Below are 27,655 nucleotides of genomic sequence, written 5' to 3'. Positions count from 1 at the left end.
CAAATAAATTATGATGATGACTATTTAACTAATTCTTTTGATCTAAGATTTTTTCCTTTAGCATTTTATAATAATAATAATCAGAAAATGTTTATTTTGGCTAACTGGTGTCCTATTAGATATTTTGGTTACCTATAAAGATTTCAAAGTCTGGTCTCTAATACCCCTTGGCCGTAACCAATCTTTACCAAAACTTCATGACATGCCATAAAACATTTTTTTCCACTGGAAATCAAACTAAGAGCGCCATAAACATAACCAATGCATGCGCTTAACCACTCGCACAAAACTTCATATGGTTACACTAGTAGTTTAAGGATGGAGAGGAGTAAGTTATTTTATGCTTCTTTGTTCAGTTGTTGTATTTTGTAAGTTTGGCTTAGAGAAGCCCTTAAAGATAGAAAAACCAAAGTATAGCTTGACTTTGTCACTAGTACGAAAAGTAAACTAAAGAGTTTAGTAGGAAAGGAGGCCATTGGTTATTGGGTATAGGACAATTCAAAAGTTTATATAGGTAAGCAGGGAACAGAAGTTGGGCATATAATTCATGTCACACATTGAGAAAAACATAGCGTTTACTTTGACTTATCGTCCTCACAAGACCACCATTTGAAACCAACTAATATACAATCAGAGAGAAAACAAAATCAATTATTTCAGAATATATTCAAATTCAAGCTTCAAACAAATCGAAGAAACCTGAAAATATACAAATGTCATCTTACACCTACTTCATATTCCTTTTCCTCTTCCCATCACTCCTCACAGTTTGCGCTCAAAACCATACTTATGTTTACCATAACTGTCCGAATACGACAACTTACTCAAGCAACAGCACTTACTCCACCAATCTCAGAACCCTTTTGTCTTCTCTCTCTTCCCCCAACGCTTCCTACTCCACCGGATTCCAAAACGCCACCGTCGGGCAGACCCCCGACAGAGTCGCCGGACTTTTCCTCTGCCGAGGAGACGTCTCGCCGGAAGTTTGCCGCAGCTGCGTCGCCTTCTCCGTCAACGACTCACTCACTCGTTGTCCTAATGAGAGAGAAGCCGTGCTTTATTACGACGAGTGCATGCTCAGATACTCTCACCGGCGTATTCTCTCTACCCTTACGAGATCTGGTGAAGCTGACTTTAGGAAAGAACAGAGGATTCCATCTAACCAGTTAGAACGATTCAGTAATGTGCTCCTGTCCACCCTGAACCAAGCCGTCACGGATGCGGTGAAAAGTTCTAGAAAGTTCGATGCGCGGAAAGCTAACGTCACAGCATCTCTAACTGTTTACGGACTGGTTCAGTGCACTCCCGACATGACCAGACAAGATTGTACGACTTGTCTGCAAATATCCATCAATCAGTTACCTATAGACAGGGTTGGAGGAAGTTTCATTTTGCCCAACTGTAATTCGAGATTCGAGACGTACCCGTTTTACAACGAAACCGCCGTTAAAACCCCGCAACCACCACCAACACCACTTCCGGTTTCAGCTCCTGTGCGACCTGGTCAGAGCTCTGTTTTTTTCCTCTGTTTTGGCCAATTATTTCTCGAAAATATCAATCAAAAAAACTATGTAAAGTTTTAGCCTTTCACATTGATTTTTAGGTTTATTGTAATGTCTGATTTAAAGCAGGGAAAGGTGGGAAATCAAACGTGTTAGTGGTACCCATTGTTGTGTCAACCATAGTGGTTGTTCTGCTATTAATAGCTGGTTATTGTTTCTTTACAAAGAGGAAGAAGGAGGCTTATGATACAGCACCTGCATCTGATGGTAAGGATTCATCTAATCAAACGATCTTTATCTACTCTTGTTAGTGTGTCAATGATCAACATTTTTTTTTGTCTCCTTACTAGTACTTTTATTTTGCAGGAGGAGATGAAATATCAAGCGCAGACTCGCTGCAACTGGACTATAAAATGATTCAAGCTGCAACAAATGGTTTTTCAGAGAGTAACAATATTGGTCGAGGTGGTTTTGGCGAGGTTTACAAGGTACTACTACTATTAGTTCCCTAACTGCACTTGAGTTTGTGTATTGTTTTCACTAAACTTGGGCCTAACATAGTACATGTTAGGGTACATTTCCGGATGGGACGGAAGTAGCGGCAAAGAGATTGTCAAAAACTTCAGGGACAAGGTGAAACAAATTTTAAGAACGAGGTTGCAGTTGTTGCAAAGCTTCAGCACAGAAATTTGGTTAGGCTTCTTGGGTTTTGTCTAGAAGGAAAAGAGAGGATACTGGTCTACGAGTATGTGCCTAACAAAAGCCTTGATTACTTCCTCTTTGGTCAGTTACGCACTTACACTTAATACTTTGTTCCAATGATTCGTTAATTATTCTTCAAATTTGGGTTTGCTTATATATTTAGAGCTAAATGAAATGTATGGATGTGCGCAGACCCTGCTAAGGAAAGTCAGCTGGACTGGAATCACCGGTACAAGATCATTGGTGGCATTGCTAGAGGGATTCTATATCTTCATCAAGATTCAAGACTCACAATTATACACCGTGACCTTAAAGCGAGTAATATTTTTCTTGATGCTGATATGAATCCGAAAATTGTGGATTTTGGAATGGCTAAGATATTTGGAATGGACCAAACTGAGGAGAGCACAAGGAGGATAGTTGGGACTTAGTAAGTCTTCCTCTTAGCTTCACATAATTTGAAGTTTGATAGTTAATTTTTTCGAAAAGATTAAAAAATATCTTTTGTTGTGGATTGCAGTGGTTACATGTCTCCTGAGTATGCGATGCATGGCCAGTACTCAATGAAATCTGATGTATATAGCTTTGGAGTGTTAGTTCTTGAGATTATAAGCGGCAAGAAAAATAGCAGCTTCTTTGAGACAGAGGGAGCACGAGACTTGGTTACATACGTGAGTGTTAAGTTTCATATTTGCCTCTCTTCCAATTAAGAATAGTTGAAAATATTGAATGATTAATATTCTAGGCCTGGAGGCTCTGGAGGAACGAGACACCGTTAGAACTTGTGGCTCCTGTTATCGTACGTAATTGCCAGGTGAATAAAGTGGTTCGATGCATCCATATCGGTCTTTTATGTGTTCAAGAAGATCCTGCCAACCGTCCAACCTTATCGACCATTGTTATGATGCTCAGTAGTAACACTGTGACTTTACCCGTGCCTAAGCAACCAAAGTTTTTCGCTCAGAGTAGACCCAAAAAAGACCTGCTTGATTCAGAACAATCTACTAAAAGCAACTCTGTCCCTTGGTCGATTGACGACGCATCAATCACTGAATTATATCCTCGTTGAAAATGAAGTGCCTATAGCAACATGTGGTATTGGAAGTTACTTTAAAACTTGTTTCGCTTTAATAATGTTTTGTATGTAGTTGTAAGGAGAAGTATACATAAAATGTAAGCTATCTACATGTTTTTTTCTTGAAAAGGGCAAAGAGAATAGCAGTGGCCTATTTCTCAGAAATAATCTCAAAGAGAATATGAACTGTATGGAGAAATGAATCCAAGATCATGTGAGTATTTTTGAGTTTTAACATTTCAGTTAGGAAGGTGAGTGTGGAACTTGACAGGCCCACATCTTATTTTCAAATCGAAACTCCATAATATAGTTGACTTCTTTATTCTCGTTTTTCATGTGTTTGGTTATTCAATATATTAAATGATTTTGTGGAGCAATCAATTCGATGTCGTGACTTTGCTTCTTTTTTTAAAGTGCCTAGGGAGAAAATATTTTGGCAACTTCGAACTCACTGTAGTGCTACAATTTTTACTAACGTATGGTTGATCCATACTTATATTGAAAAAGGTTAAGGTTATAGTTAATTAACTAGGTTAAGATCTGCGATTTGCGCGGAATTAAAATTATATATATAAATTATTTTATATATTATATGTTTATAATATATTATCAAATAATAAATATATATTGAATAATTAAAAAGTCATTATCTACTACTAATATAACTAAATTAATGAGGACATATAAATAAATTTTATAAATCGAAAAAAATAATTTTTCTATTTGATATGATATATAATTAAATTTAATTGATAGTAACATATATATATGGTATATTTTAATATTAGTATTTATTAGATGAAACATTTTGCTCATATTTTTTCTATCATTTGTATATGTTATAGCAAAAAGTCTAAATTAGTGATAACAAAATTTTTCACTGTGGAATTAATGGTTTAAGTAATTTATAATATTTTAAAAAATTAAGCTGTCAATATTTTTCAAATTTTTTATCAAAAAAAATTTCAAAGTAAATTTAAAAATTAAGATATTTATGTATTTTTATATGGCATATAGTTTAATTAAAAATGATACATATATTTATATATCTTTTATTTTTGATACTTATTAAATGAGACATTCAACTTATATTATTTTTTAATTATTTGCATCATGTCATAGCAAAAGTTTTAAATCATAGATCACAAAATTTGAATGTGAAACTTTTAACAGTTTTAGTAATTTATACTCATTTTTAAAAATTTAAAATATAATATATAAATAATTTTTTTAATTTTTATTATATGGTTACTATGATTGTTTAATTTATTTTAATAGCTTAAAATTAAACAAATATAATTATAATACACACTTCTTTTTATCAAATCTTTATTATTCAAAATCATTAATTGTCATATATACTTTAGCCACATTAGGCAATTCCGTAATCTTATTTAAGAAAATAATGAAGCACATTAATAATGTATTTATTGTGGTTTAATAAAAAGTTTATTATATATTTAGATGGACCAACCTATTTCTCTAAGGATTCTAAGAATCATTTTAGTGATTATACGTGGCTACAAAAAAATGTTGCAATGCTTCTCAAATAATATATAGGGGATTATATATATTATATGTTTTTACATGAAATAATAAAGATATATTGAATAATTAAAAGTCATTACCTATTACATATATAATTAAATTGGTGCAAACATATAATTAAATCAATTTTATTAATCCAAACAATTTTTTTTTCTATTTGATAGGATATGTAATTAAATTTTAAATGATATTAACATACATATTGAATTTTTATTTTTAATGTCTATTAAATGGTGCTTTCTACTCAAATGATTGTTTGATTATTTGTATCTTTTATAATAAAAACTTTAAATTACTGATAACAAAATTTTTATGGGATTAATATATAGTTTTAGTAATTTATATTTTAAAAAAATTAAGTTGTCAATGTTCATTCAAATCTTTTATCAAAAACAATTGTTCAGATTAAATTTCAAAATTCAAATATTTATGTATTTGATATGGTTTATTATTTAATTTAAAATATATCAATCTTAATAATTATTTAAATTAGATTTTTACTTATATGATTTTGTAATCATTTTATTTTTTCATAAAAAAAATTTAAAATTTGAATGTGAGACTTTTAACAGTTTTAGTAGATTATAGTCGTTTTTAAAAATTTAAAATATAACATATACAGAAAAATCTAAATTTTAACTATATGGTTATTGTGGTTGTTTAATTTATTTTAATAGTTTAAAATTAAACAAATATGATAGAAGATACACTAATTTTTATCAAATCTTTATTATTCAAAATCATTAATCTTCATATATATTTTAGCCGTACTAGGTAATTCCGTAATTTTTATTTAAGGAAATTATAAAGAACATTAATAATAAATTTATGGTTAGTTTAATAAAAAAATATTATATAATTAGAAGGACCAACATATTTTTCTAGTGATTCTAAGAATCATCCTAGTGATGACACGTGGCTACAAAAAGAAGTTGTAATGCTTCTCAAATAATATATAGGGAATTATTTATATTTATATATCTATAAATTAATTATAACATTTTTTATCTCGTTAATGAATCATGTTTTGATCATTTTTACTACTTGTGTGTTCTTTTGGTAAAAGAAAAAAAATCTATTTTATGGTCTTTTGAAAAAGTTTACTTTGAAAAAAATAAGCTAATCAGCATCTATCTCTCAGCTTTTGGCTAACCTAAATATTGGCTAAGCTAGATGTAGTCTTGTCTTAGGGCATCTCCAACAATGATACCAAATTTAGTGTTGAAATTACATCAAATTTAGTGTTTTGGTGCAATTTTATTTTGTCATCTCTAACAGTAACACCAAATCTTACACCAAAATAATATTATATATTATTTGATGTTTTCAGTTTTAAAACTTTTATATTTCTATTATTTGTAATTGATAAATAATAATTTTGTTACATCTAGATTATATTTATATTTTATTATTTCTAAGTGATAAATAATAATAGTTATTTACTAATTTATTTTGAATATAATAATGAAATAAAAATTAAATTTTTAATTATATGAAAATAAATTAAAAATACAAATAATATAATATTATTTATGTTTAATTACAAATTAGATAGTAATTGATCTATATTATTAAATGGAACATATTAAAATGTATTTTAGAATATTGTGTGATGAATATTATTACACCAAATGTGAAAATAAATTTAAAATAAAAATAATACAATGTTTATGTTTAATTACAAATTTGATAGTAATTAAACTATATTTTTAAATAAAACATATTAAAATATGTATTTTAAAGATTTGGTGTGATGAATAGTGTTAAACCAAATTTGGTGTAATACTATTCACGTTACATCAAATTTGGTGGGATAGTGTCAAATTTGGTGTCTTGTTGGAGATGAATTCACATCAAATTTGGTATTTTGGTGTCTTGTGGGAGATGGCCTTAGTTGTCTCTACATGATATAGTTAGTTATAATAGATAAATAAATATAAATAGTTAGCTGCAGTCTGAAAATGTAACGGATTTTGTTTCAACTATATTCTGAGGTACAGATTAGATGTTAAGTCACATTTCAAAGTGACTAAATTTCAAGTTTCTAGCGGTGTTGTGAGCCTTGTTGCGACGCATTCTAGTAAGTAGTAACACTCTGAATTTGTTGTCTGTCTATCCTAGAACTTTGGGTATCTTTTATGATGTACTGTTTTCTGTTTGTGGAGGTTTGTTTAACTCCTTCTCCTTTTGTATTCCGAATGTTTGAGTTTCGTAATGAAATGAAAGTAATGTTCCTAAATAGAAAGAGACGAATAGTCAGTAAGCAAGCTCGAATTTAACCACATTCTGACGGCTACCTCAATCCTTTTTGTTAGTATACCTTTAAGATTACATGACTTATGTCAGATGTTAAATATTAAATTATAAAGGTCTAAGATAAGCTTCGTGAAACAATGGTGACGAATTTCGATAGGAAGGCAACAAGAAACTGTAGAGGTGGATTCCGTTTACGGCTTGATATGTGGAGCATATACAAGTCATGGCCGCCAGATATTTGAATCACGTGTCCACCTACCTACTTTGCTTTCGTGTATATAGTTTTTGTTCTTGGAAAAAAAAATTATATACACAAATGCAAAGTAGTTATATACATACATAAGTTCTTATATCATATTAATTCATGTTCTATAAAATATCATTTCTAGTGACATTTAATAACTATATAACATAGAAGTGTTTTATTTACAAGAGTTGTTTGCTTACGTATATGCACACGCAAGCAGTCTGCCGCTACTTGCTTTTTCAGTGGCAGCCATAATTGATGTTTATAAAATACATTACCCAGACTAAGGGCACATGTTCTTTCGGCACATTTTCAAGAATATCGATATGTAAAACAGTTACGGATCCCATGGTATTATCTAAACACTACTTGGGTTTTAAACCTTGAATGGATACATATAGTTATATTTTTTCTTCATTGTAATCCAAAATTTCATTTGTTTTTTCAGATATTAGTATCAAAAGGTTTCTAACAGATAGTATCTTATTTTAGCCAAGGAAAAAGTCTATATGTGTATATATAGATAGACTCATCAAATACGGACTATCTGAAAATTTACACAGAAAGTTAGGGTGATAATTCATCTACGATTCACATGTTTTTCATTCATTTTTTATAACATACTATATAGTTAGGTTTGGTTCCACCTACTGAGACGTAGGGAACATTAACATATGATGCCAATATTTGTTCGAAGAAACAATTCTTTTTTCATGGACACAACCAACCCAATATCGATTTATGATGATGATATTATGGTTATTTGATATCGCAGTAATTTATTTGAAGTAATGTGGTTAGTAACACATTATTTTCACTACTTTTTGTTCTAATAAATTATTTGGAAAGAGAAGCGAAGTTCATAATGATAAATCAGTATATGAGATGATTTATTGATATTCATGTGTCATAAACTGGGCTTGCTAATATTTGATTAATGTAATAAATTTACAAAAATATACAGAAATATTGCAAAATACATAAGTAATAAAAAAATCATTTTTCTGTTAACCACGTAAGACGGATTATATATGTTTTACATATAAAAGTTCATGAGAAAATATAATTGAATAAAGACAACAAAATAAAAAAAATTATATACTATAATGGTAGTTTTATATAAGTAAAGGGGCAAATTTATGAATAAAGGAGAAGTAAGATGCAAAATGGGAAAGAATCTTTTTTATAACAATCATTAATCATTATTTATAATTTATCGCTTTCTTCCGCAGACAGCTCAGCTCCACTGATAGGATTATAAATGGCGTCGCCGATGCGAACTTTCTGAAAAGCTCTTCCTTCTTCCTTCACGAGATTCAGGTTCGTGTGTGTGCGTGATTCCTCCTCCTTCCCCTTCTCGTGTCTTAGGTTCTGAATCTTAATTGTTTTGTTGATTATATCGTATTCAGATTTGTTTTTTTTTTGCTTGTTTCTGGTTTGGTGAACCGGATTTTGATTTGTAATTTAAACCGAGATGATTTATGGGTTTTGATTGATTGTGTGGTTTTTAATTGTTGCAGGAAACACACCATGGCGTTATTGTCTCAGGCAGGAGGAGCATACACTGTCCCTTCCGGACACGTAAGCTCAAAGATCAGGACTACTTCAGTTTCTGGTTGTGTAAGAAATTTGAGGATGAGTGAAGCTTATGTTAGCTCCTACTCCAGGACTCTCTCTACCAAATCAAGGAGCAAGAGAGGGCATCAATTGATTGTTGCGGCAAGTCCTCCTACAGAGGAAGCTGTAGTTGCCACCGAGCCGCTGACTAGAGAGGATCTCATTGCCTATCTTGCCTCTGGTTGCAAATCAAAGGACAAATGGAGGTACTTTGTTTTTGAGGTCATAAAGATTGGATTCTGTTTCGCTAACTTGAGGGTTGTGAGTTTGCAGGATAGGTACAGAACATGAGAAGTTTGGGTTTGAGGTTAATACTCTGCGCCCTATGAAGTATGAACAAATAGCTGAGCTGCTTAACAGCATCGCCGAGAGGTTTGAATGGGAGAAAGTATTGGAAGGTGACAAGATCATTGGTCTCAAGCAGGTAGAACATTCCCCTGTGTTTCATCCATTAGCCTTCAAGATTTGATTTTGCTGTAGTTATCTTTGTGTCCTTTTGTTGAATCAGGGGAAACAAAGCATTTCACTTGAGCCTGGTGGTCAATTTGAGCTTAGTGGTGCGCCTCTTGAGACTTTGCACCAAACCTGTGCTGAAGTCAACTCACACCTTTATCAGGTAACTTTTGAGAGATGATAATAATAATTGCTCAGTATGCTTGACCCTGAAAGGCTTCAAACGAACAAACATACTCTCTCTATTGGATGTTAACAGGTCAAAGCTGTCGCTGAGGAAATGGGAATTGGTTTCCTAGGAATGGGTTTCCAGCCCAAATGGCGTCGTGAGGACATTCCCATCATGCCTAAGGTATTATTTTGCCTTTCTTTAATTTTGTTCTACATGAACCAGGCTTTGTCACAACTTCATCGCTGTTTTGTATTAGTATACTGTCTGATCATGTCTTTGAACTATAATGTGTTGTTATGTGCAGGGGAGATACGACATTATGAGAAACTACATGCCGAAAGTTGGTTCCCTTGGACTTGATATGATGCTTCGGACCTGTACTGTTCAGGTTAGACGACTATTCTCATTTTTAAATCTTTTCAGAATTTTGAAACGTAGGCCTTACATGCATTTTTTGACAGGTGAATCTGGATTTTAGCTCAGAAGCTGATATGATCAGGAAGTTTCGTGTTGGTCTTGCCTTGCAACCTGTGAGAAGCTCGACCTCTCTTATGACATAGCCTGAAAACTTCTTGTTAATGATACCGACTAACCAATTTTTATTCAAATTCAACAGATAGCAACGGCTCTGTTTGCAAATTCCCCTTTCACCGAAGGAAAGCCAAACGGGTTCCTCAGCATGAGAAGGTTTCGTCGATGCAAATCCATAGATTCTTTATGTATGTGTTTCCCGTCCACGTTATAACTCTTGTACGTTTCGAAACAGCCATATATGGACAGACACTGACAAGGACCGCACAGGAATGCTACCGTTTGTTTTCGATGACTCTTTTGGGTGAGTTTGAAACTTTTTATCCAGCAACAACCATTGCATTAGATCTCTTGCATATGCATTTGTTAAAGATGCTCCTTCTGATAAAACAAGCTTTGTCTTTTGTTCTTATATGGTATAGGTTTGAGCAGTATGTTGACTACGCACTGGATGTTCCTATGTACTTCGCCTACCGAAACAACAAATACGTGGACTGTACTGGAATGACATTTAGGGTGCAAATCTAATCCTTAATCTCTCGTCTGACAATAACAAATTGTAAACTATTTCATCTTCTTGAGCCATCTAATCATATTTGCATTGATACTGCAGCAATTTTTAGCTGGAAAGCTTCCTTGCCTCCCAGGTGAACTGCCTACATATAATGATTGGGAAAATCATCTGACGACAATATTCCCTGAGGTTTTATCATCTGCATCCATTAATTTTAGCCAAATGACTTTCAGTTCCCTGAGCCTGACGACATTCCTTAACACACTAATAGGTTCGGTTGAAGAGATACATGGAGATGAGAGGCGCTGATGGAGGTCCCTGGAGGAGGTTGTGCGCCCTTCCAGCTTTCTGGGTAATTTACATACTCTTGCTTGCTTCATGAGTTCTCTCTGATTTCGAGATGCATTTTGGCCGTTGCTTATTGATAATTTTGTGCAAATTCAGGTGGGTTTGTTCTATGATGAGGACGTTCTCCAAGCTGCCTTGGATCTGACAGCTGACTGGACTCCAGCAGAAAGAGAGATGCTAAGGAACAAAGTAATAATACCACTACATTTACACACTCCTCTTCTACAGTTTAAAAAACATCTCTTTTAAAATCGATTCTTGATTTTGCAACAGGTTCCAGTAACTGGTTTAAAGACACCGTTTAGAGATGGTTTGTTGAAGCATGTGGCTGAAGATGTCCTGAAACTCGCAACGGTGTGTGTTCATAAGCACTCTCTTAGAAAAGCTTCAAGCCAGCTTTCTAACTATAACTACTATTGGGTTTCGTTTCCTTGTACCTCAGGATGGTCTAGAGCGTAGGGGATACAAGGAAGCTGGTTTCTTGAACGCTCTCACTGAAGTGGTCAGAACAGGTAAGTAACGCTTCCCAATGTGTAACTCACATCTTGTTCTCTATTAACATTGGTGGTGAAATAATTATTTTGAAAACGACAGGAGTTACACCGGCGGAGAATCTCTTGGAAATGTACAATGGAGAATGGGGACAAAGCGTAGACCCTGTGTTCCAGGAACTGCTGTACTAAAGGTTGACATGAGAACAAGTCCGAAGGTGTGAGTATGTGCTATCTGCAGAACTCAGGTCTCTCATGAATAAGGTTTTCTTATTTCTTGTAATCCGGATTTGAGAACTGATTTTATTTTCTTTTGGAATTTGAAGCTGTCAAAAATAAAAATATGTACTAACGATTTCGATATGGGGAAATCGTAAGGGAAGTTGCAGTGTTTGGATCTTTGAATAAAATTTACCCATTTTTCTTGGTGACAAGTTTGTCAATTTCAAAACGAAATATGTGTGTCCCTGTCCCATTCTAAATTGTTAGCTGTCTCGGCTTGAATAACATGCATGTTCTCTAAACTTGACCAAGAAACTTGAATATCAGCTACTTTCAAAACAGTTTCTACGTATGGATTGTGTTAATCAACAAATCTGAACGGCAGTGTAATTGCTAATCGAGGTAATTTATTACAAAGATTAGTTTTCTACAAAAAAAAATGAAAATTTTCATTTCTTTTCAAAAATATACATATTCTAGATTTTTCACATATATTAAAAAACATATTTAAAATTTGATTGTAAATGTATTGTTTTTTATGAATAACAATTTTCCATAATTTTAGGCAATAGAAATTCAATAAACACTATTAACTTTTTTGAAATTTACAAATTTTTATTAAATAATACATTAAAAAGTAAAAGAAATGTATCTTTTGAAACAATATTTTTTTTAAAATATGGACTTTTCTAAAACGGAAGAAGTATGTTTTAGAATTTTCACATAGATTTAAAACATGTTATTAAATGAATTTTTTTGTGATTAGTTCTTTTTCATATTTTCTAACCAATCAAAATTTAGAAAACACAATTAATGTTTTACAATTTACCATTATATATGCATTGAAATAAGTGAAATATGTATCTTTTAGAAACATTTCTTTTTTTCTAAAACATAGATTATATTGAAACAGAAAGAGTATATCAAAAAGGCAAATTCCAAACTATAACTAGACCAAAGCCTTTATAATACAATCACACTCCTTCCTTTTTAGTTTAATAGTCGTTGTAGAACTAAAATTTCCAGTTTCAGTTTAATTGTCGTTGTAGAAATAAAATTTTCGATTCAAAATCACTGTTATTTTATAATGTTAATACAAAAAAAATTATGTTTTATTTTATTTTTTTACTGGTTGAAATGTGGTTAGAGGTATAAATAATAATGTTTTTATTTAAAAATATTCAAAAGTTTTTTTTTAAACTGTCTGCACAAGTATAAAACGATAACTAAAATGAAATAAAGAGAGTATATGATAAAATTCTAAATTAGATATTTTGTTTTATTTATAAGTATAAACATATCGGTGGTCTTCTTCTTTTTTTGAACTACCATCGGTGGTCTTCCTAAAAGCCTTTATTTACTTCTGGATAACTTGTCAGTTTTTCACGAATGAGCTCAGCTGCTATGACTACAAGTCCACCGATTATGATGGGGTCGACAAACATATTTTGAAGATTAAAAAGCTCATCTGTGCATTCCTGCCAAATTGTACTACGTTTTACTTTTCTAAAAATAATTAATGAAAGAATGTAAATTCCTATTAAATACTTAAATGCGCGCGTTGTAAAATGCATAGAGAGACGACAAAAACTTTAGAAGATAAGTCGGTCGTATATGAATGATGTTATGGCCACATGGTGGCAATGAAAAGTCATACTAAACACTAGTCTCTAAGGTAATCTCCTAGGACATCGACTTGCCTGAGTATCTGAATAGTCCATTTTAATGAAGGTTTACATTTGGAATTGGACCATATAATGTAGATCATGGTCAAATAAGTTTCAGAAAAGTAAGCATTACAAATCCAATCTTAACTTGCTTTAGTTATAACCGCAAGAAATAAATGACCACAGAATGGATGTGTTCATATCATCTTGTATGTACGTTTATATGCTTAGACTATAGAAATATACAGCAAAATATAGGAAATCTATCAAGGATATATTCATTATTGAATAGATTGTTAAATGTTTTGCTTTGAATGAAGATTCATTCTCATGATTTGATTCTCCATAATTAGACCAATGTTTAAACCACCGACGGGAGTAGTATAAAAATGAATGTGTTGATGTTTAAATTATCCAAATATGAGATCTTTATTATTAATAAGCCAAATGAAACATATGTGTATACTCTTCGATTTTATTCAGAGCAGCTTGTCTGGATCATCATATTGATTATTATTGGGTTTTGCGTTGCTCGTATGATATTCTAGCCTCTTGTTAGACATTTTCATTCACGGACAGAATATAACATTGTAGTTGGTTCCGCTAGGGCAAGTAAAAAGGCTGGTGCGATCATCCTTAGGGTAACTATAGGCATCTGGACAACGTTGCTTGAAAAACATGGAGAGTGGAGTCGGTCCGCAATTACCGGAGTTGCAACAATGTTCCTCCGTCTTCAACACCGGACATGGTCCGTTGCAAGCGCCGTTCATTCTTAGTTGGGCTGGACATTGAGCTATAATATCTCCGGTACACCTGTAAATGTGAATATATTTACACACCAAACATTTATGCAAATGGTTTCACAGGAAAATAAATATAATTTCTAAGACCGTAATTTAGAATTTGCAACTAAAATATGAACATGCTTGGACACAAAACCAAAATTATTTCATTATGTTTTGAAATGTATTTGAATATGTATATCGAGACCAATAGTGTTTTTATAACATATCAGATATATGTGATTATTGTTTTTGTTTTTCATATGACCTATTATGAGATGGCACTAATTTGTATGGTTAGTCGTTTTATATGTTATTTCGAAATTTAATTTACCGAATTTTGCGGGTGCATTGTCCAGATGCAGAACTGAACTCCATTGGAATATTGAATCCATCGATCACCGAAATATCGATGAAATCTTGGTCTGCATATTGTTTAAGAGCATATTCTGCCAATGTATTTGGTGCTCGTCCATAAGATCTGCACTCAAGGACACCATTACAATCTCCAGTTTGGCATCCACCTCTTCCAGAGGCATCGAAGTTGCAGTTGGTGCGACCCCAAATCCGAGCCTGAGTGGTACCTGGATCACCATTAATAATCCACGTTTCGCCTTGATTGAGTCGCTTCCCACCACCAGGCTTTCCCGGAGCAGATGTGGCAGCCCACACAACATATGGGCAACTGTTCCTTACTGTGAACGTAGCCGCATCTGCTAAGATCACAAAGTATAGTGTGACAAATGCAAAGAAAAAGACTATGGAAAGTGTTTTATTATAAATCATTTTTGAAACTAATCAAGCTTAACCAAGCAAGCAATTGTATACGAGTAGACTTTGTTAGAGGATGTTCTAGTGTTTATATAGAGATATCTCACTGAAGGGGTAACACTGTAATTCATGGATAGCAATTATGACGGTGAGAAAATGTATGGTTCTCCCATGACTTAATTTTGAAGCCATTATTGACAAGTTGAGTGTTTCGTAGATATTTAGGCAACAAAGAACTTGTCCTATACAAAAGATAATACTTAGATAATAACAAATAAAAATGAAATATAGATGTTGCCAAAAAGATGAGATATAACTAGGCCATGATTTGTCCAAAAAAAAAAAAACTAGGCCATGATAATAATTTATTTCTCTAATATTATATATACACTAGTTACTAAGAACATATTCTAAAAAGTCATTTATTGATATATGGTTCTTACACTAAAATTAAAGAAGATTTTTGAATTTTTATAGATAGTTTAGGAGCAAGCTTACTGTTATTGATTTAATATATTTGTCATTTATAACTTTCGACATACCAACTTTTAAATAAAAGTTATGATACTGCTGATTTATACAAATCGTTAGAATACAAATTTCATAATAACTTGATACCAGTTTATATATATGCGTGTGTATCATGCCCGATCCTAAGGGGAAGCTGTCAAAGCAGCCAAAGATATGTGGCACAACATTTCATCGTAGTTGGTCTGGTATAGCCTTCTATTAAATTTAGGATTTTGAAAATATTTTTGTTATCTTTTATTCATTTTTCTTTTTTTTGTTAAAGGTTTTTTATTCATTATTCATTTTATAGTTTTTACGTTTTAGATTTTTGCCACCATGCTTTCTTGCTGATTTTCAATCAAATATTAATCCTTTTTCAACATTTATCAACGGTACTTCTTTTTGCCTTTTTGTTAGATAACCACATTAGTGTACCAAAAAACCAAGACAAATCATTTTTTTTAAACAGATCACATGTATCGCAAACACGTCCCACATACTTGAACGTTAATCCAACATTCTATCACTAGGGTTTGTTAGGCCGGTGGTCTTTTGAACTATCTTAACTTACAAGAACTAAACATAGTTAAGTTAGCTCTATGTGTGTGCCAACGCTTATTAAAAGTTCATGTACGGACTAATGCATAGAACGTTTACAAATTAAAAGATTCAGTCATACTCCCTTCGTTTCTAAATAAGTATCATTTTAATATTTTTTACATATATTAAGAAATTAGCAGAAATATATGTAAGCTGTTATTAATTATACCTTTCTGATTAATATAGTATTATTTATAAAATCAATGCAATTTTCTATTAATTTTTAACTGAAAATATGTATAATTTGCATTAAATTGTATAGTGACATTCTTTTGGTAACAAAAAAAAAAAGATTAAAATGACATTTATTATGAAACAAAACGGAGTTTAAAGTAAGAATGTTGATGGCCATGGAAAAGTCGTTCGAAACAGTTATTAAGGACGCAAGCAAGATATCGCAATAAGTCCAATGAAGTTTTTGGCTTGATTTGGCTTTAGCTTGACTTAGAAAAGTAAACAACAACTTGAATTTAGATAATTTGACGTCTAGTCCTGAAAACAGTGTGACTTTATAGTCAAAAAAAAAAATGTGACATTAATGTTTCGAATGTTACGAACCGTCTTCGCACCGCAGTTAACAATAACAAATTTTTTTACGTATACCATATATTTATACGTTTTTATAACTGTTAAAACCGCACTGCAGTTAAACTGCTCAAACCGCAGTTACCATTCGGAGCCTAAATTGATGTGTGGATGCCATCATTATGTATGCTGTCCGTAAATGTTTACACTTTCGAAAATTAGTTGAAGGTAGAGGAGCAAGGATATTCGAATATGCTTTGCTCTGGTTGAAAAATCACATGTATTTATGTCCTCAGACTTATGTATATATAATCATCATAAGAATCCATGGCGGATTTTTTTTTTAATCCTCCGATGGAGTAGAAATGCATATTTAGAGGTGCTTATTTAATCCAATTATCCAAATACCTGATTTATACCATAAAGTTTTTATAATAGCAATTAGCAAGCCAGATGAAACATGTCGACTAGACAAATACATCAACTTTGATTTTGAATACCGCAATTGCAGATCACATTGGCATGCATGGATTAGTACAGGCTTGCGGATACTGTTCCTCGAAAAATCTAGAGAGTTCAGCCGGCCACAGATCCGGTTCATTGCAAGCGTCATAATGAAACTATACTAAACCGACACAAATTATTTTTAAATTACTTCTAATCTTTTAATTTATGGTCCTACTTTTAACAACTATTAACAAGTCATAGTATAATCACTTGAAAATTTTATTACTATGACATGTCTATTTACATTAATAATGAACTACATATTAATTTGATTTTTTTAATTATAACTAAAGCTGTTAAAAAAGAATCTAACAAAATCTAACTTAAAATTTTAAATTTTTATATAATAAGACCATTAATTAATTATATAATTAATAATATAATATTGTTATAAATCAGTGTTAACTAAAATTTTGTTATAAAATAAAATTTCTATACTCTTTTTTATAAATTCTATAATTCTATTATGTATTAGATAAAATAGAAGTGCTATATGAATTAAATATGAAAAAATATATTAAATAGATAAATTAAAAAGTCTATTTTTTTAAATGGTTTCATCTAAATAAATTATCACTCATCATTAGAATGGGTTAAAATTCGTAAACAATTTTTTATACAAAAATAAATTTATTTACATAAGTTGAACTTTTATATCTAAAACTATATATTATCTTTTTATTTATTCTGAAACTCTCAACAATATATTGTTTAAAAATGTTTATATACAAAAATAGAATAATATATAATAGTATTTAGTTCATATACTATTTTAAAAACACCTTGATAGAAATTATATATTTAAACCATTTATAATAATATCAAATACGTTTATAAAATAAAAAATATCTACACGTGCGGGTTAATATCTAGAACCCTATTAATTTCGAAATCACACAAACTGAATAAACCAAACAGCAACCGAATCAAAACATAGGTTATCACCCCTAATGAAACTCTTAAGATTATATTATATACTGTAATAATTATAGTAAAGGTAATTATGTTATATATTACTACTAGAGTAAAACTGTTTCAGATTGCAATTGTAGCTTTAAGTCAATAATAGTTGAGTAATTCTTGGGTTCACCCCCTAAGGTGAACCTCTAGGTTCACCAACCAATAGTGTTTGATTATTTGATATTTGATATCTTTTAAAAAAGGAAACAACATTGAATTTTCAAATTAGATTATCTTTTTAAAATAAAACAATAAAAATACATAAAAATAGTTACAAAAATAAATAAATAAATATTTTTAAGTCTTTAGCAAAATACTAAACCCTATACCCTAAATCTTAAACCCTAAACCCTAAACCTTAAACTTTGGATAAACTCTAAACGTTTAAAAATCTTAAACCCTAAATCATACATTAAAAACTAAATTTTAATAACACTAAACCCTAAATCCTAATCACTAAACCCTAAACCCTTGGGTAAACTCTGAACCTTTGGATAAATCATAAACTCTAGAGTTTAATTTTAAATATTTTTGATTTACAGTTTATGATTTATCCAAGGGTTCAGGGTTTATCCAAGGGTTCAGGGTTTAGTGATTAGGATTTAGGGTTTAGTGTTATTAAAATTTAGTTTTTAATGTATGATTTAGGGTTTAAGATTTTCAAACGTTTAGAGTTTATCCAAAATTTAAGGTTTAGGGTTTAAGAATTAGGGTATAGGATTTAGTATTTTGCTGAAGACTTAAAAATATTTATTTATATTTATTTTTTGTAACTATTTTTATGTATTTTTATTGTTTTATTTTAAAAACATAATCTTATTTGGAAATTCAATGTTGTTTCCTTTTTTAAAAGATATCAAATATCAAATACTCAAACACTATTGGTTGGTGAACCTAGAGGTTTACCCTAGGGGTGAACCCAAGAATTACTCATAAATCATAATAGTCTAACAATCCAACTTTTCTATGTACTTAATTTCATGCTACTAATTTCCACAAGTAGTCATTTCACGCAAATAGTGAAAATAAATAGAGAAGAGAGACGACTTTTACAAGTCAAGTTTTCAGCAGTTTATGCTAAATCTTCTTCATCGTTTAGGGATTTCCACATGTTGGAAGTGTACTTGTGAGCCTCTTAAAAAATTGTTGTTAAATAATTGCTAGTCATCAACTTTCGGTTCAACTCCACTATATATTTTTTTTAAATCGACCCTCGATCGTTCACGTTTATCAGTTTAGACTTATTATTATTACTTCGATTTTTAGTTGATATTATTACATTAAAATAAACTTTACAAAGGAGGGAGTTATACTCAGTCAGGTAACATTTTTTAGTTTCAAGCAAGGAAATTATAGATAGAGAGTGAGAATTCAACACGTATAGTAAAGTGCAAACAAAAAGGTCTGGTTATATGCTTCTGCCTATAAAAATGTTTGTAATGCTATTAGGAACTTTGGCCATGGATAATATGGAACTAGTGGAAAGCAAGAAATAAACTATGTTTTGATAATTGCTCGTTTACAGGTTCGGAAGTGCTACTTAAATCTATTAAGAATGCCAAGGAATGGCAGGAAGCACAGCTACACGAAGCCAATTATGGCTCTCCCAATGCTCAGCATGGCGGTAATCACAACAACACTATCACTACTAGTTTCACAACAGGTCCGAAGTGTCACGCCGACGCAGCTTAGAGTCCGGTCACCAGGTCCTGCGGCACTGGAGTCATCTTTAGCGGCCCTATCCAACCTCCTCTGCCTATCATCCGGCTCTCCCGGCGTTTTATCTCCTCAGCATTTATGGCGGAATACCTAGCTGTTCGTTCTGCAGTCATGGCGGCTGCTGCGTCAAACATCCGATCTCTTACGGTTTTCTCGGATTCTCAGGTCCTCACCAGGATGCTGAAGGCCAAGGAAACTCGACCATCTCTGTTTGGGATCTTGAGCGACATTTATCAGTTTAGTAAAGCCTTTGAGGCTATATCTTTTGTTTTTATTCCTCGCTTGCAAAACTGTGAGGTAGACTTAGTGGCAAAAGCTGTTCTAGCACTCGAAGATACCTTCTCTGTTGTAGAAGACTAATTCTGTTTTTATATGCATTTTGGTCATTATAATTAATTACACATCATATTTATAATTTTTAAGTATTTTCTCATTTATCATTTTAATCTTTAAAATTTTTGCATATCATAAATATTTCAAATTTATTTTTATAAATTCAAATTTTACACATAAAATTAAATAAAAATATTAAGATAAGATTTATAATATTTGAAAACTAAAATTAGACAACAAGAATATTACAAAAGAAACTTAATAATTTTTATAAAAAAAAAATTAACAAAGACATAATTATTGCACAAATTTAAATATTACAATAACACTAATAGTTTAGTAAATTTGCTCCAAAGCCTCTAAAATATTGTCCAAACAAACTTTGTGTAACCGATGATAGATATTACGGAAATAATGTTATGGAATAATGTGATATTTTATTTGTACTTTAATATTTAGTTATGTATTTCTATTTATAATTTTATATTTTAGTGTAAGAATTTATTAATTAGTATTACTGTAATATTTTTATATATGTGCTAGTTATTTATAAAAGTTCTATCATTTTTAATAATTATGAAAATATAAGAATCATAGGGTAAATTACAAATAGTTTTAAAATTAAATTTAAAGTTTTGATTTTGGAAAAAAAAACTTTGAAACTTCAAATATAGAGTTTTGTAAACTCTAAAATAAAGAGTCTTTTTAGAAATGCTCTAAAGTTCATGAAATTCATGTCCTAGTAATAAGATTATTATCATTTGTTGGTGTAGAGTCACACCAAGATTTATGTTACCATCACTCTAATTCATAAACAAAAAATGTGAAATCATGTCTTTGCTTGAGAATCTTCCAATTGTTTTTTTGTTAATGACCCGCACATTATGGATTTTTTCTTTGGAAAGCAGATCTTTTCCAAAGAAATTTTAATATATGGCTTTTCAAAATTCTATTAGATAATCTAACAAATTTATCCAGTAGACTAGTTCCTCTTTGGTGGGAATCCTCTAATTAAACTAATTGTCTTCAAATTTTCTACCAAATCTATCCCAAAATATTACGTCATAATTGTCACAATAAAAAAACGTTACTTGTGTATATCAAATAGTGGCCGTTCAAAAAAAATAGTGTATATAAAATAGTGTTTACTGTAGCACGTACATGCATATCAACACATATTTATTTTTTCCAAAAAAAAATAATATTACAATTGGCCTCCTTGACTCGTTTCAGTTTAATAAATAAATAAAAAAACTCATGACAGCAAAATTGCTCTGTACAAAGTTACATGTCTCAAGCTGTTTGTTCTTGTTTCAAATAAATAAAAACATAAGTTGGAACTTTTCTTTCCAAAAGCAATCAAAGTTCTTGCAAAAAGAACTTCAGAGTTCTTAGTTGCATTAAGCTAGAATACGTGAGAGATGGTTTCCGAGGAAGATCCTGAAGTAGGAGGAACAGAGCGAAGAGTCGGTAATCGCGGTGACGAGACGACGCCTGATGTACGATGGACGTCGTGGCTGATTCCAGTGGTGGTGGTTGCCAACGTCGTCATTTTCATTTCGGTGATGTACGTCAACGACTGCCCTCACAAGAGCGATCGTTGTCTCGCAAAGTTCCTCGGACGCTTCTCCTTTGAGTCTTTCAAGAAGAACCCTCTGCTTGGCCCTTCTTCCTCTACGTGAGTGATTCCAACATTTGTATCATCTGATCTCTATTTAGGGTTTTTTCGTTTCCTTGCCACTCAAGTTACCAAACATTCTATCCACATCTAGGTCAACGCCCCAATAAGATTCTATTTTTAGATTTTGATCATTTCATTTGAGCAGAGGAGCTCTTTTATGACAAATTCAGACACAACATTATTAGTTCATAGGTTTGGTTCTGAGTTAAACTATTAAAATTTTGCAGATTGGAGAAAATGGGAGCTTTGGCATGGGGGAAAATAGTTAACAAGCGTCAAGGTTGGAGACTCTTAACATGTATGTGGTTGCACGCCGGTGTTATCCATTTGCTAACAAACATGTTTTGTGTCGCCTTCATTGGATTTCGTCTCGAACAGCAGTTTGGTTTTGTTCGAGTTGGGACAATCTATCTTGTGTCAGGCTTCTGCGGGAGCATACTATCTTGTCTGTTTCTTCAGAATGCCATATCCGTTGGTGCTTCAAGCGCCTTGTTTGGACTCTTAGGAGCAATGTTATCAGAATTATTAATCAATTGGACTACCTATGACAACAAGGTATGCTCACAAACCAACTTCTTTTTTGCATTGAGCATAAGAAACTCTTGAGTGCATTGTGATGATTACTGATTATTTTTGTAGGGTGTGGCTCTGATAATGCTTTTGGTGATAGTTGGTGTTAACTTAGGATTAGGTACACTTCCTCCTGTTGATAATTTTGCTCACATTGGAGGTTTCTTGGGAGGTTTTCTTCTCGGTTTTCTTCTCTTGATTCATCCACAGTTCGATTGGGAGGAAAACGGAGTTTCTCTTGTTCCCGGTTCGATTGTTAAACCGAAGTACAACACTTGTCAATTCGTGCTTTGCATAGCTGCATCCATCGTCTTTGTGGTCGGGTAAGCTTCAGAACTTTCTTAGTCCTTCATGATACTAATTACCACATTTGATTAACTCAATCCTACCCGTGATCTCTAGTACATACATTTGATTAGCTTACTAAACCGGTATTTGGTTTGAATAATACCAATGTGCAGGTTTGTTACTGGGTTGGTGTTACTATTCAGAGGAGATAACTTGAACAGATATTGTAAGTGGTGTCATAAACTTAGCTACTCTGTAAAATCCCAATGGTCATGACAATTTTTTTCTTTAGTGTTAGATTGCTTTCTTTCTTTTTTTTTTGTAATTAACCCGATTCTTTCATTTAATTTTTAAAGCATATACAATAATAGTGATTTATATATGTCAACTGAAAAGTTATGATTAAGCATGTTCTATTTGCATAATTCACTCAGTCCAAACTACAAAGATAGTGAACAGCAAAGGTTCAATCCACTGATCTACAACAAAACCGGGTTTAACCGGTTCTCCACTTCTACATTTGATTATTATCACAACCAGACCAGTCCCTCATATTTTCTTAGTACCGATAACTAATTGGCATCCCTAGACGGTCCAACCGACCTGAACCAGGGTAAGCCTTGTTCATGAAACTAGCGTGCAGAGCAGAACCTTTCTGCGGACCTGACTTCGTATCACCACCACAGTATGGCACGTCAACAAATCCAAACCGTTTCGACGAAGACTGATCGTAAAATAACTGAGGGCGTGACTTTGGGGCACTAGCAGACCGGGCCTTGGCCCTAGAGGACTCTGTACAAGCCATGTAGCTTGGATGGTCCGCGTAGCAGCAACTTTTAGTGCAATCGCTCGGTGCAATAGAACTAGCCGTGAAAGCACTGCGTTTGCTTACGGAAGTAGCTGAGTATAGCTGAGGACTGTTCTCTGCTGTGAAAAACTGGTTTACAGTCTCTTCATGTGACGAGGACGGGCTAAAAGGCATGGGGTAAACTGGTCCGGACCGGCCTGAGTTGTCTAGGACGAGGTGGGAGGAGTAGAACATGTCCGGTCTGCTGCGTCTTGTGTAAGAGCTGTTGTGTTTCCTGTCGATTTCAAGGATCTTTTCTTCTTCGTTCATGGCTGAGAAAACTTCTCTGTGAGCAGAAGTGTACGGTTTGTTGCTGTTGTTGTTTGCCTTAGAACCGTTCCTCTGAAAAATTGTAACCCAATCTCTTACTTTAAGTAGTAGTAGGAGTCACAAATAAATAATAAAAGAAATGTAAAATGGATAAGCCTAACTAACAATATAAACCTAATATGTTTTGAACATAAGTCATGTTTGTAACTAATATAATATATAAACCAAAAATTTCATATTAGTAAGCAACTAAATGAGGAGAAACTGAAAATGTAATACCTTGAAAAGATGAGAATGACCGAGCTTGGAGCTGCGAGAAGAGATAGAATGCTCAAGTTTTTCCGGCGTTGGTGGACCCTTAATGAATAAACAGAGTTGTTAAGGTGGAACCTTGAACTAAAAGGCATGTTCTAGATTAAATAAGAATAATCTTAAGAGGCTTTAACCATGCTTACGGGGTTTTGGAAGTGAGAAGATTTGGTGTTGTTGGATTGAGAAGAAGAGGATTCAGACGTGACAACAACCCGAGAGGCACGCACACGAGCCTGGGCTCTAACCAAAGCATGCATCCTACGCAGATGGACTGACATTCTCTTTCGTTCAATATGGCCTCTAACTATAGCTTGAAGCCTAACCAGTCCCTTGAGTGCCCTTAACGCTCTCCTTGCCTGATTAAAATTAATCAAAAAAACAAAATCACAAAGAGCAAATCAATCCTACAAAGGTCAATTAGTGTTGAGCACAAGCTCTTATTATGGATAGGACCACAAAAGCATATTGAATTTCAAATAAACATTACTTTTGATAGAAGTTGGCGCGTAAAGGAGGACAAAAAAAGCTAGTCGACCTTTGAGGAAATTGAACTTTCAAATATTCATTCACGAAGACTTCAAGAAAATTAAATACATGAAATGATGAAGACATTTATATCATTACATGTATTGTCACTCTCTCTACAATAGGAAACATGAATAATAATCTAATAATGAAAGACTTTCCTGTCGATGAGTTCACATTTGGGTCTGAATTGTCTTACACACACACTATTGTCTTAAACACTCCAACAAAAAAAAAAGAAATATAAGATTCGCCCATTAACTATAAAGTAGGCCTGCATTGAAATATTAATATACATATGTAAAATTAGCTACGTCTAGCCTATATACTGAACGGAATTAATAGACTAACTATAGCAAGCCACCATCACCATGTAATGATGAAGTGGTCCAGAGGAGAAAACATTCACAAACCAATAGAACAAAACTTCAACTACTTCGTATTGGTTGATGTTTACTGGATCTTCCACTGGCTATTTCTATGAAAATATTTCATTTAATTTGGTCAGTAATGACTTTCGACTGTAAAATATATATTATTTCCTCACATTTAAACGAAAGCATTCAACTTGTTGAGGGTCGGCAACTCTACATTGTTTTTTTTTTGGTCTAAATGTTAAGACAACTCTACATTGTTGGAACCGGAATCAATTTAAACAAATGGTTTAACTGAAAACAATACCTAACCGGTGAATATAAAATTGAGAAGAAAATAGCAACTATGTTTTTTGGGTTTCAGCAAAAAAATTACTTTATATGAAGGATATTCAAGTGCTCCAATATGAAAACAAAATTAATAAATGGGAATATAGAAGGTTAGTGTCTAAACACTCGTCTAGGGGAGAGGAAGCAGCAGAAGGTTTACGACATCGAAAAATGTTATATCGACGTTAATCCCCGCGACTTTTTTAAAAAATCTATAACAGTTTCACTTTTAAACTCCTACGCAATAAATATTAGCAAAACAAATTATAAAAGAGGAAGAAATAAAATTTACCAAATAACCGCGAAATGCGGATTGTATCTTAATCGCCGCAAGATCTTCACAAACGCCGCGGCCACTTCCGTGCCCGTCGAACTTGCTAACATACGCCGGCACGTCCTCGAACCCGTTGCTAAAATGCGCAGTGACGGGACTACGCATAATCCTTCCGCTCTTGCTCGTGAGCCTAACGACCGCAGCTGCCGCATTAGCGGCGTTGACGGCGGCTTTAGCAACAGCAGCAGTCGCGGCGGCCACCGCAATCGCATGCTTGGCGGAATCGTCGTCAACCTCATCCTCCCACACAGGCTTCTGTTTCCGCCTCCGTGCTTGAGACGACGGAGACGATTGGTGGTACGGAGACGGAGATGACTTGGGGTAGTATGATGACGGTGGAGGAGTAGAGTTCGGTAGCGACGACGGAGGAGGAGGATGCTGGTTCGGCGGTGCGGTTTCTTTTTCGCGTTTGGATTTGACGAAGCTCCATCGGCGTTTTGTGTAAGAGCGAGAAGGCGTCTCGAGGGATGGATCCGGGTAACCCGGTTCGGTTTTTTTAAGTCCGAATAGATTCCTAAACCACCGTGAAGCTTTTCCCATAGTGTGGAAACTTTAGTCAGACGAATGAAACGATGGCGTTTCCTCTTGCCGGAGTTTTGCTCAGTTTATAGAGAGAGAGAGAGAGAGCGGGGAGATAAACTGAGAGCTTGTTTGAGTTAAGTAGTCGCAGCAGTTGACAACAGTGTTTTTAACTAGAACCACGCACCTCACTCGCGCGTGTGAATCACAATCTCTCTATCTCTTTTCCCGGGAAATTTCGTTAGTCTCTACTCCCTCTATTTCATAATATTTGATGTTTTGTAGTAGTGCACAAAGTTTAAGAAAATTATATTTTTCTAGAAAAATATTTTAAAAATATAATTTTAAAATCAGTTAACCAATTATAAAAAAAACTGTAAAATCTAATTGGTTGAACAGTTTCCAATAAAGTTAAAGTTAATCTTAAAATCTCAAAACTTCTTTAAAATCTCAAAACTTCATGTAAATTGAAACAAAACAAACCTTCTAAAACATCATCTATATTGAAACAGAGGGAGTATTTATTACTCCCTCTGTTTTTTAATATAAATTGTTTTAAAAAAGTTTTTTTGCTCTAAATTATATGTCGTTTTCGATTTTCTATGTAAAATTTATTAACAACATTATTTTTTGTTAACAACATTATTTTTTAACAACATTATTTTTTGTAAAAATTATTACATAATTTATGAATATTGATCATTTTAAAAGGTGAATGATATTTAGTCACTTTAAACGGTGAATGATATTTTATTTCTTTATCTTAATTAAAGTATTTTTCAAAATATATTGGTTTACCAATTCAACATAATTTTAATATGTTTGAACAAAAAACATAATTTAATATGTAATTCATTAATTACTTCTATTTTAATATAATGTAGAATATACTTATAAAATTTATAAAATTAGCATAAAACTTCATTATTTTGTTTATAATAAAAAATTAATTAAAATTAATTTATAATAATATCATACTACTAATTATGAAATTAATCAGTATTAATTAATCAGTGCATTAATTAATAGAATATTTAAATTTTTAAAAAGATTTTGTTAGATTTTTTCTCAACAGATTTTGTTATTCTTAAAACTAAAATTTAAATTTATAGTTAAAATGGATTTGTTATAAATATCCTTATAATTATTTAGAAATGTTATACACTAAAGAAATTAATGTAAACAATAAAAATATTATTTGAATATATGGACCTAGACTTCTAGTATGACTATTTTGTAGTAGATAAAAATGGTATTTCCCTTTTAATAGATAAGACTAGATTTTGACCCGCGCTTTCAAAGCGCGGGATCACTTTCGAAACATTCCAAGTTTATTTGATATAAATTTGTATTTTAATTGTATCTACACTTAGATATTACAAATAGAACATTATATTTAATGTTTTGAAACCCGGCCCGACACGCAGTAAAATTGGCAAATTCGGTGGCTCATATGTAATCCATTTTAGTTTTTTTTTTAAAACTGTTATTTAAAAATTCTATAAAACTCGTAACAACCGCTAAAACCCGAGATGTGGTTATCGGTTGAGCTA

General features: G+C 32.5%; 4 protein-coding genes and 1 pseudogene across 6 annotated transcripts; 3 read left to right on the top strand and 2 right to left on the bottom strand.

Moving 5' to 3' along the window:
- The first annotated feature begins 465 nt into the window (after window positions 1-465).
- LOC106440492 lies at window positions 466-3,514 on the top strand (annotated as a pseudogene).
- Window positions 3,515-8,466: 4,952 nt separating this feature from the next.
- On the top strand, window positions 8,467-11,882 carry LOC106440522 (glutamate--cysteine ligase, chloroplastic). Of its 2 annotated transcripts, none has more exons than XM_013882217.3 (16): window positions 8,467-8,650; window positions 8,851-9,153; window positions 9,221-9,371; window positions 9,456-9,563; window positions 9,660-9,752; window positions 9,877-9,960; window positions 10,034-10,102; window positions 10,189-10,259; window positions 10,339-10,407; window positions 10,526-10,619; window positions 10,717-10,806; window positions 10,889-10,969; window positions 11,062-11,154; window positions 11,239-11,319; window positions 11,408-11,477; window positions 11,560-11,882. In XM_013882217.3, exons 2-16 carry the CDS (start codon window positions 8,861-8,863, stop codon window positions 11,646-11,648), a joined length of 1,536 nt encoding a protein of 511 aa, XP_013737671.2. In that variant the 5' UTR covers window positions 8,467-8,650; window positions 8,851-8,860; the 3' UTR covers window positions 11,649-11,882. The 2 variants fall into 2 exon arrangements, with proteins under 2 accessions (XP_013737671.2, XP_013737677.2); XM_013882223.3 differs by having other exon boundaries at window positions 8,543-8,698.
- A 1,873-nt stretch (window positions 11,883-13,755) lies between these two features.
- On the bottom strand, window positions 13,756-14,974 carry LOC106440536 (pathogenesis-related protein R major form-like). Of its 2 annotated transcripts, none has more exons than XM_048741039.1 (2): window positions 14,465-14,974; window positions 13,756-14,161 (listed from the first exon to the last, which is right to left on the bottom strand). In XM_048741039.1, exons 1-2 carry the CDS (start codon window positions 14,911-14,913, stop codon window positions 13,915-13,917), a joined length of 696 nt encoding a protein of 231 aa, XP_048596996.1. In that variant the 5' UTR covers window positions 14,914-14,974; the 3' UTR covers window positions 13,756-13,914. The 2 variants fall into 2 exon arrangements, with proteins under 2 accessions (XP_048596996.1, XP_048596994.1); XM_048741037.1 differs by having other exon boundaries at window positions 13,756-14,158; window positions 14,462-14,973.
- Window positions 14,975-20,966: 5,992 nt separating this feature from the next.
- Window positions 20,967-22,886, top strand: LOC106440551 (RHOMBOID-like protein 7). Its single transcript, XM_013882254.3, has 4 exons — window positions 20,967-21,730; window positions 21,961-22,288; window positions 22,373-22,626; window positions 22,765-22,886. Exons 1-4 carry the CDS (start codon window positions 21,474-21,476, stop codon window positions 22,865-22,867), a joined length of 942 nt encoding a protein of 313 aa, XP_013737708.2. The 5' UTR covers window positions 20,967-21,473; the 3' UTR covers window positions 22,868-22,886.
- A 101-nt stretch (window positions 22,887-22,987) lies between these two features.
- Window positions 22,988-26,236, bottom strand: LOC106440542 (protein IQ-DOMAIN 22). The gene is made up of 4 exons (XM_013882244.3): window positions 25,542-26,236; window positions 24,164-24,376; window positions 23,988-24,065; window positions 22,988-23,780 (listed from the first exon to the last, which is right to left on the bottom strand). Exons 1-4 carry the CDS (start codon window positions 26,121-26,123, stop codon window positions 23,151-23,153), a joined length of 1,503 nt encoding a protein of 500 aa, XP_013737698.2. The 5' UTR covers window positions 26,124-26,236; the 3' UTR covers window positions 22,988-23,150.
- Between the last annotated feature and the right edge of the window lie 1,419 nt (window positions 26,237-27,655).

Source organism: Brassica napus, chromosome A1 (assembly GCF_020379485.1).
Source record: "Brassica napus cultivar Da-Ae chromosome A1, Da-Ae, whole genome shotgun sequence".
NCBI lineage: Eukaryota > Viridiplantae > Streptophyta > Magnoliopsida > Brassicales > Brassicaceae > Brassica > Brassica napus.
Note: the sequence above shows the minus strand (reverse complement) of the source record. Positions and strands in the feature narration are given on the sequence as shown.